This window comes from Eleutherodactylus coqui, chromosome 3 (genome assembly GCF_035609145.1).
Source record: "Eleutherodactylus coqui strain aEleCoq1 chromosome 3, aEleCoq1.hap1, whole genome shotgun sequence".
Lineage (NCBI taxonomy): Eukaryota > Metazoa > Chordata > Amphibia > Anura > Eleutherodactylidae > Eleutherodactylus > Eleutherodactylus coqui.
In genome coordinates this window covers 32,890,973-32,900,652 of record NC_089839.1, presented here as the reverse complement: position 1 = coordinate 32,900,652, position 9,680 = coordinate 32,890,973, and the positions used below count along the sequence as shown (strand labels likewise).

Here is a 9,680-nt window from a genome sequence, read left to right as displayed (position 1 = left end):
TGTGTTTTATATATGTTGCAGGACCTTCGATGACGTCACCAGGGGGCAGAGTGATGATGTCACTGGGGGCGGAGCATGAGAAGCACTCACATACATACTCACTGACAAGTGGTCGTTAGTACTTTGATGGGAAACCACTGTAGTCCACCTATTCCGTTAACCACTTAAGTAATAAATGGAATAGGTGGAATACAATACCCAGAGAGGTCATCTATAGGAAAGAAGGTTTCTACACCAACATAGAAGGGGGTTCTTTACTGTAAGAGCAGTGAGACTGTGGAACTCTCTGCCTGAGGATGTGGTGATAGCAAATTCTATAAAAGAGTTCAAGAGGAGCCTGGATGACTTTCTTGAGTGTTATAATATATGTTATAATCATTAATAACTTCAAAAGTGTTGTTGATCTGGGGATTATTCCGATTACCAGATTGGAGTCAGGAAGGAACTTTTTTTCACTTAAATATGGAAAATTGGCTTCGACCTCATTGTTTTTTTAAATTTGTTTTCCTCTAGATCAACATTGGGGACTAATAGGCTGAACTGAATGGACATGTCTTTTTTGGGCCTTACATACTATGTTAATCACCTCTCCCAGCTTTGTGTTTCCCCCTCTGACTTAGCATTTACAGGCTGCCGCAGCCTGCTTGCTGAGCATCACAAGCACTGTAGCCAATAGCAGAGCTCAGAACTCGATTGCTGAGTTCGGTCATTGGCTGCAGGTCCTGTGATGACCTGTAAACTGAGCACCGGCGCAGGACACTGCGGGAGTGGGAAGAGGTGAGCAGTTGCCGATTTGTTATGTTAGTGCATAGGGAGAGGGGTTTTACTGAAAGAATACAACTTGGAAACCCTCTTTAATGGGGTCCGTCTGGCTTCCGTTGGGCCCACTGGCAATTTCTCGTACGACATAGTGCTGCATGTAGGGCTATTTTGTCCTGGCTATTAATGGAAATCTTATGGAGTGTGCAAACGGAACCTCCAGTGCAGATGTTAACGAGCACTAAAGCTTTTCAGCAGAGAATTTGCCCTAATTGTAAAATATGTGCAATCAGTAGCTCTGGGTAGTTACCATAATTAGCATGATTTAATGTTTTTAATAATGTTGCCTTGTTATTTAATTTAAAGCGGTTTTCCTACTTCTACCCTGTTTCCCCGAAAATAAGACGTGTCTTATATTAATTTTTTCTCCCAAATATGCGCTACGTCTTATTTTCAGAGGGTGTCTTATTTCGCCGCGGCAAATCCGGCCGTGGCCGCTAATCCCTCAATTGGCCAGCTTTGTGGACGAAATTTCTCAGAAATCTCGTCCACGTGGGACAGCAAATCTGTCACGGCAAAGCTGGGAGAAGCCGGCGTTGTGGTGCGGATTCACCGGCCACAGAAACGGAAAAGCGTGCAGCCAGGTCGCTTCAAAACCCGCGGCTGAGTGCCGTGGGTTTTGAAGCAGCGCTTTCCTGGCGGATATCTCGCTGTTTATCGCTGTGGCCAAACCGCGAGATTTCCGCTGGAAATACGCTCTGTGAGAACCCAGCCTTAAGAATCCCACACAGGTTGCCCGACTCACACACAGAGCCATAAAAAAATAAGGGCTGTAAAGTAACGAACCTGTCTGCAGACAGAAGTTCCTGTACCACTTGTAAGCAGGGATGGTATTGCAGCTTCCGGCCACCAGGGGGAGCTCATCACAGCAGACGTGTACAGCAGGAACAGAATGTACAGTATGGCATTTTCTGGCCAGCAGGGGGAGCTCACGACAGCACACTCGTACAGCACAGCAGGGACACGATAACGGTGGCAGGAGAAGGGGTAATGGCAGACTGTCTGCAGATCTACCGATACATCTGGCAGTAGGAGACAACGGGGATGGCAGCAGGGGACGGGCCTCTTGACATGCCTGCACATTTACAAGCGATGGCCACAGAAGGAAACATCAAGATCGGCGGCAGGTGACTGTCTTCATGTCCTGCATGCAGCTGCTCTGCAACGGACGGTGAAGGTAGGGGACAGCGGCGGCGGGCTGAAAAGCATCCCAGCTGCATGCTCTGGTGTTCTGTTTGGCGGGCATGCTTACATACAAACACACTTTACTATGCCTTATTATCGGGGGGGGGGGGGGGCCTTATATTTGGCACTTCGGCAAATGTCTTACTTTCAGGGGGTGCCCTATTTTCGGAGAAACACAGTAGCTGCTTTGCTAGTCACATTCACTTCAATAGGACTCAGCCTGCAGTACCAACCCTGGCCACTGGGTAATGTATGGAAAAACTTAGTGACGACTTCTATAGGAGCTCTAATGTCTGCCATTTTGGTTGTTGCAATTTTAACCCTCTCCAATCCACTGTCTGACCTCTGAAGTCATTATGATTTAAGGCTGTACAGCTCCGATGTTGGAAGACGTCCGTCGGGGTTCTCTTACTATATATCTCCAGCCTCTCTGCTGTCGAAGCCTATCTAATGTGTCACCTCATGCAGTACTGGCTTTAGCCAGCAGATAGCGCCATTGTATAACAGCAGAAAAAGAGTAAGCCCCCTAGGAAAACCAGGATACAAGTTGGATTGGTTAGACATAATTAGTCATTTAATGTCTTGTCCCACATAATTGCCCACATTTATTATCCAGCCTCAGGCCTCATTCACACGAAAATGTTTCCTTTTTTACAGAACTAAAAAACCGCGGTCTGCAGAGCGAGCCGTCCTGGAAAAACAAACCGAAGTCCGATGGAACGCGCGCAGACGGAAACACTCACGTTTCTTTTTCTATCATTTATTTTAATGGAAAAAGTCAGCATCCGTTAAAATTCACTTTGGCTGCTTTCGCACCGGCGTCGGGCGCAGTTCGCGGTTTTCGTCTGACTGCTGTGTCCCCCCCCCCATTGATTTAAAAAAAAACAAAAAAAAACGGATAGGCTTCAGTTCGCTTCCATTCCATCAGCTTTCTAGTTTTTTTAGGACTGAAAAATTGCGCGGTCCGCAGGGTTAGTTTCCGTCGAAAAAAAAATGGAAACCTGATGGAACTGAAGCCTTTTTGCTTTTTTTGAAACCCCATAGAAATCAATGGAGAAAAAACTGCGGATGTTTTTTCCGTTTTGTGGACGGCAATGGGCTCCAAATATTACGGAAACGGACAGAATCGTACGGACGGCGTAGTGACGGCCCCGAACTGCTGCGGACGGATCGGTCCCTCCACTACGAGGCATGTCAGGAGTCCCACGTCACGTGCCTCTTGTTTACTTCCAGCACTCGCCGCCATTGGCTGAGAGGATACCACGTGACACACCAGGAAGCCCCGCGCGCGCTGTACGCAGTGTGGTCCCAAGCTGGGAGAGCGGCTGCTTCCATAGTTACTGGCGGGCTGAGCCTGGTGGGACATGTCCGGCTATCAGCTGGAGGCCACGGATGGCAGCGGAAGCCACACTTTTCCTGCGGGGCAGACGGTCATTGGAAGAGGCCCCCTCCTGGGTGTAAGTGCTGCGCCCTGCTTCTATATACTGCAGCTGACTCCTGTATAGTGGCGCTCCTGCTGCTGTCATGACGTCATGTCCGCGGGGCATGCCGGGAGTTGTAGTTCTCAGGCAGCAGCAGGCATGCCCAGGCTTGTTTATCAGCCACCAGATCCCATTAATGTATGGCTGCAGGCTGTATAACGTATCTTCTGGCTCCGTTCACTTGCATTGCGTGCGATTAAAAACGCAACATGTCTTATTTTAGGGCGCCTGCTCATACCTGTATGCTGTGTACTATGGGTGATCTGAACGGCTCGCCGTCATACATGTGCAGTAATAATAGTGCCAACATATTCTGCTGCGCAGTGCAGACTTTTTTTTCCCCATTTTTTCCCCACCTGCGCCATCGGTAGGCGACGATGTAGAATTCGCGACCTTTCCGCAATGTTAATTGCGGAAGGGCTGCAAGTCGGACGGCTTCCATAGACTTCAATGGAAGTTGTCCGTGCGGAATCCGCATGAAAATAGATCGTGCTGCGTTTTTAATTTTCTTTTCATTTTTTCCCCCTTGTTTCTCCGCCCGGGGAAATTGCAATTTGATTCCGCGAGTGCGCAGGAAGAAGTGATTTTCCGTAGCATTCTATGAATGGTATTTGCTGCGAAACCGCAGTTCGTACGCTGACCGTGGATCACGCAATGCAAATCCATAAGTGTGCAGGCGGCCTTAGTCTGTATTACGGACTGAAATGAAAGTCAATGGGATCACGTAACGACGCAGTGAATGCGCATTATGCATGTGTGTTCGCTGCGTGTTTAGGGCTCGTTCACATGGGCGATTTTGCGCAGTTAAGTTACAAAAAAATCGCGACTAAGAGCTAATTCCCACAAGTGGATTTCCGCGGCGTTGCACCGCAGCTATTAGGTTCTATTAAACCTAATAGTGCAATGCTTACGGTGCGGGTGAGGACGGGTGATTTTACGGTGCGGAATTCCGCGGTGGAATTCCGCACCGTAAAATCACACGTCCTCACCCGCGGGCATACGCGCGGACGGCTTCCATTGCAGTCAATAGAAGCTGTCCGTCACACTATCTTCTGCTGTAACTTCCTCGCCTACCGCCAGCCGCGTCATATGACGTGGCCGGCGCGTCATGTGACGCTGTGGGCGTGTCATGTTACGCGGCCGGCACGTCATGCTCTCTATTGCGCACGCGTGCTGAAGCGGCATGCAGGACGCCAGGGGGCAGATCCAGAGGTAAGTATGGGGTCTCTGGGGGGGCGCCGTGATGGGCTTCGCTGCGGAATTCCGCTTGCGGAGCCCGTCACGGCCGTGGGCACTAGGCCTAATGGAAGTGTTCAGATGAACGATTTTAAGCCGCATCTAAAAAGATAGGGCATCAGCGACTGAAATTCCCTGATGCGCTAAAAGATAGAGCTTGACCTACCATGTTCCCTTTTGCCCTAAAAGAGGCGCTAGGTCCTATTTTTGGCGGATGTCTTGTTATACTTACCTAGCAGGCTCGTCCAGGTCCCTCCCACTGCTCTCCGACGCGGTTCCCACAGTCCTCGGCCGCCCACAGAAGATTCCTTGCTCATTATAGGATTCATAAATCCCGCCTCCAGAAAGCGATGGCTGTGATTGGTTCTCGAGCGCTGTATTGATTGGCCGAGCAGCGGTCAAAGAACCAATCAGCCATCGCGTTGTGAATTAAATCCAGCCTCTACAACGTGACGGCTGTGTTTGGTTCTTTGACCGCTGCTCGGCCAATCAATGCAGCGCTCGAAGAACCAATCGCAGCCATCACGTTGTGGAGGTGGGATTTATGAATTGGCTGAACTGCACCATTGATTGGCCAATTCCTAAATCCCGCCTCCACAATGCGATAGCTGAGATAGGGTGAGCAGCAGTCGAGAACCAATCAATGCAGCACTTGATGAACCAATGTGATGGCTGTGATTGGTTCCTCAAGCGCTGCATTGATTGGTTCTTGAGCGCTGCTCAGCCAATTAGAGCCATCGCTTCCCGGAGGTGGGATTTATTAATCCCGTCACCAGGAAGTGATTTTCTGTGGACGGCCGGGGACTGCAAGAAGCACGTCGGAGCACCAGAGAGCAGCGGGAGGGACCTGGACCGATCTTGCTAGGTAATGTATTCCTTTTTTTTCTAATGTAAAGCAGCTAGGGCTTATTTTCGGGGTAGACCTTACATTTCAAGACTCCGCAAATCCCCCCAAAAAATCGAGTAGAGCTTATTTTCCGGGTAGGTCTTATTTTTGAGAAAACTGGGTATTCTTTGACTGAAAAACGCAACTAGCTAACCAAGAGTGCTATAGAAGACTATGTGAGGGGGATTCGCAGGAAGTAGTGCTGATAAAGAATGTCGGATGGCTGTATGTGGGGAGTGGAGGGTTTTGTGCTGCCCAGATGAAATAAAAAGTTCTCTCTCAGTGGCGCAGTTTTTCGGCACCACGCTGCTCCCGATCGTGTGAATTGGCGATTTTAACGCTACTGAGGGTCGGGACTTGATCGCGGAAAATTGTCCATTCATGTGATTTTTTTTTTTTTGTCACGACTTCTTTTTTTTGTGTGCGGCAAACTTCTGCACGATTTTGACGCCTACGTGAATGGGCCCTTACACGTCAAATCAATGGGGCCTTCTTGTGGGTTTTTTTGCATGTGTGAAAAACATAATGAATACAAGGCAGGCCAGACACGCAATTTTGGACTGTGAAATCCCTGCATATTTAACAGATCAAAACTGAATACGCCCGTGTGAATCAGCCCTTAAAGGGGTTGTCCCGCGAAAGCAAGTGGGGTTCAGCACTTCTGTATGGCCATATTAATGCACTTTGTAATATACATCGTGCATTAAATATGAGCCATACAGAAGTTATTCACTTACCTGCTCCGTTGCTGGCGTCCCCGTCTCCATGGAGCCGTCTAATTTCAGCGTCTAATCGCCCGATTAGATGCGCTTGCGCAGTCCGGTCTTCTCCCTTCTGAATGGGGCCGCTTGTGCCGGAGAGCTGCTCCTCGTAGCTCCGCCCCGTCACGTGTGCCGATCCCAGCCAATCAGGAGGCTGGAATCGGCAATGGAACGCACAGAGCCCACGGTGCACCATGGGAGAAGACCTGCGGTCCACCGTGGGTGAAGATCCCGGCGGCCATCTTCGCAAGGTAAGTAAGAAGTCACCGGAGCGCGGGGATTCGGGTAAGTACTATCCGTTTTTTTTTTTTTTAAACCCCTGCATCGGGTTTGTCTCGCGCCGAACAGGGGGGCTATTGAAAAAAAAAAAACCCGTTTCGGCGCGGGACAACCCCTTTAAAGCTTATTTAGGCTGCTTTCACAGCCGCGTCGGGCTCAGTTCAGGGTTTCCGTCTTTCTGCTCCGTTTTTGGAGAGGAGAAACTGAAATAAAATGGAAAAAAAAGATTTTTTTTTCGTGGGGTTTAAAAAAACAAAACAATAAAAAGCCATTGAGTTTAGACGCGTTTTAATCGGGCTGAAATGCATCCTGTTATGTTGCTGTAACGCAATAAAATGCATTTAACTTCTTTTCTTTCATGTGCACCACCTAAAAAAAAAAGTGCCGATTAACCCCTTCAGTGGCAGGTTTACTATTACCATGTCAGCAAGCCCCCGAGATTTTCCTGAGGTAATTCGAAGTGGCAAACCTGTACAGTGGCACAATAACTGTGTGTCCTGCCAGCATTTCAGCACTAAAGCTGTCCACAGAAATCTTCCAGGGTTTAACTGCATGGTCAGTGCAGCAAGCCCAAGAGATTTTCCGGGCGTGCCACTAAAGGGGTTAAAGCAATTGACACGGGAATAGGACATGACCAGGAGAATCTCAGATGTCACTTGCATCACACAAAAAACTTGGGTCGAGCGGAAAAACTAGTTGTGTGAATGAAGCTATTCAAATCAATTGCTTCTTTTTCCTGTCTCAATCGGATGGAATTCGCCGTGGGAATATCGTATCTGTAAATAAATTCCTATAATGACTCTTCCCGCACTTGCGCTTCATGCAGGGTAAACCGTGAACAAAGTTGATTGTGGTGTTCAAAGGCCTAATGTGCGGGGGAGGGGGGTATTGGGTGGCGTCATACAGATGACTTGGGACGTAATCTGCGTGCGCTATTTTGAAGAAATATATTCTGAATCTTCTCAAATAAAGGTTATTTTCAGGGTGTCCACAGAAATCCCCATCCAGGAGCAGAAGATCTTCCCAGCAGGGCAGGAGGGGCTGTGTGCGGAGCGGCTTGTACGGCGCTAATAAAACCAAAGTTTAAGAGGAATTAGCAGAACAACGTTTTTATTCATTGGTGACGAATAAGAAATGGCGCACATTAGTTAAGGCTGCTTTCACATCTACGTCGGGGTTCAGTTTTCCTTCTCCGTTTGTAGAGCTGGGTAGGGGTATCCTCTGGCTGAGCGGCACCATATTATGACAGAACCGAACAGCGGTAAATGGACCCCATTGCCTATAATGTGTCCGCTCAGCTGCCTGACATCTTACCAGAAGAGATGGCGCTGAATGCAGCTCTTCCTTCCAGTATTTTGTGCCGGATCTGCGATGGAACCGCCAAGCGGATGTTCTAAATGTGAAACCACAGTAATGCAATCGGTGAAATGAATCGGTCAACTGACGACCTCACAATGAATAGATGTTTAATGATTTGCCGTTGGCACCATTATTGGATTTGGTGCCAGCTCGATGGTGCTCCACCCCACTCCCAGAGAGACGTGCTTGCATCTTAGTTTGGAACTTTCTGGATTGGACAGCCATGGCTCCAAATGGCGACCAGAATGCAAATGGCAACAAAATTTATAAGCATTGTCTTCATTATTGACCAGCATCCCCGTTTGTAGCATATAGCAGCGTGCTTGGCTTTCTACACCTTAGGCACCTCTGCTAGAAGACCCACCCCTGAGAGCTGGCTGCCCTGGACCACCTAGAGGGGGACTTGTATGGCAACGGATCCTCCTGTTCTTCCCCTCAACACTTCCTGTGCCCTTATCAGTATTCTGAACTGAGCTGCCAATGGCTCCTGTCGTTGTGGAGTAGGGGCAGCTGGATGCTGTTCCTGTGCAAATGGGGTAGGGGCGCCTTCATGCTGTTCCTATGTAAATGGGGTAGGGGCGCCTGAATGCTGTTCTTGTGTAAATGGGGGTAGGGGCGCCTGAATGCTGTTCTTGTGTAAATGGGGTAGGGGCGCCTTTATGCTGTTCCCGTGTAAATGGGGTAGGGGCGCCTGAATGCTGTTCCTGTGTAAATGGGGTTGGGGTGCCTGAATGCTGTTCTTGTGGAAATGGGGTAGGGGCGCCTGAATGCTGTTCCTGTGGAAATGGGGTAGGGGCGCCTGAATGCTGTTCCTGTGGAAATGGGGTAGGGGCGCCTGAATGCTGTTCCTGTGGAAATGGGGTAGGGGCACCTGAATGCTGTTCCTGTGGAAATGGGGTAGGGGCGCGTGAATGCTGTTCCTGTGGAAATGGGGTAGGGGCGCCTGAATGCTGTTCCTGTGTAAATGGGGTAGGGGCGCCTGAATGCTGTTCCTGTGTAAATGGGGTAGGGGCGCCTGAATGCTGTTCCTGTGTAAATGGGGTAGGGGCGCCTGAATGCTGTTCTTGTGTAAATGGGGTAGGGGCGCCTGAATGCTGTTCTTGTGTAAATGGGGTAGGGGCGCCTGAATGCTGTTCTTGTGTAAATGGGGTAGGGGCGCCTGAATGCTGTTCTTGTGTAAATGGGGTAGGGGCGCCTGAATGCTGTTCTTGTGTAAATGGGGTAGGGGCGCCTGAATGCTGTTCTTGTGTAAATGGGGTAGGGGCGCCTGAATGCTGTTCTTGTGTAAATGGGGTAGGGGCGCCTGAATGCTGTTCTTGTGTAAATGGGGTAGGGGCGCCTGAATGCTGTTCTTGTGTAAATGGGGTAGGGGCGCCTGAATGCTGTTCTTGTGTAAATGGGGTAGGGGCGCCTGAATGCTGTTCTTGTGTAAATGGGGTAGGGGCGCCTGAATGCTGTTCTTGTGTAAATGGGGTAGGGGCGCCTGAATGCTGTTCTTGTGTAAATGGGGTAGGGGCGCCTTCATGCTGTTCTTGTGTAAATGGGGTAGGGGCGCCTTCATGCTGTTCTTGTGTAAATGGGGTAGGGGCGCCTTCATGCTGTTCTTGTGTAAATGGGGTAGGGGCGCCTGAATGCTGTTCCTGTGTAAATGGGATAGGGGCGCTTTCATGCTGT

The 9,680-nt window shown here is 49.4% G+C and overlaps 1 protein-coding gene across 1 annotated transcript in view; it reads left to right on the top strand.

Moving 5' to 3' along the window:
- The first annotated feature begins 3,264 nt into the window (after positions 1-3,264).
- APLF (aprataxin and PNKP like factor) overlaps positions 3,265-9,680 on the top strand; it is a 172,804-nt gene continuing 166,388 nt past the window's right edge. Inside the window, exon 1 of the mRNA XM_066594839.1 lies at positions 3,265-3,461. Within this exon, the coding sequence (XP_066450936.1) occupies positions 3,369-3,461 (93 nt within the window). The 5' untranslated portion in view covers positions 3,265-3,368. The remainder of the gene's footprint in view (positions 3,462-9,680) is intronic.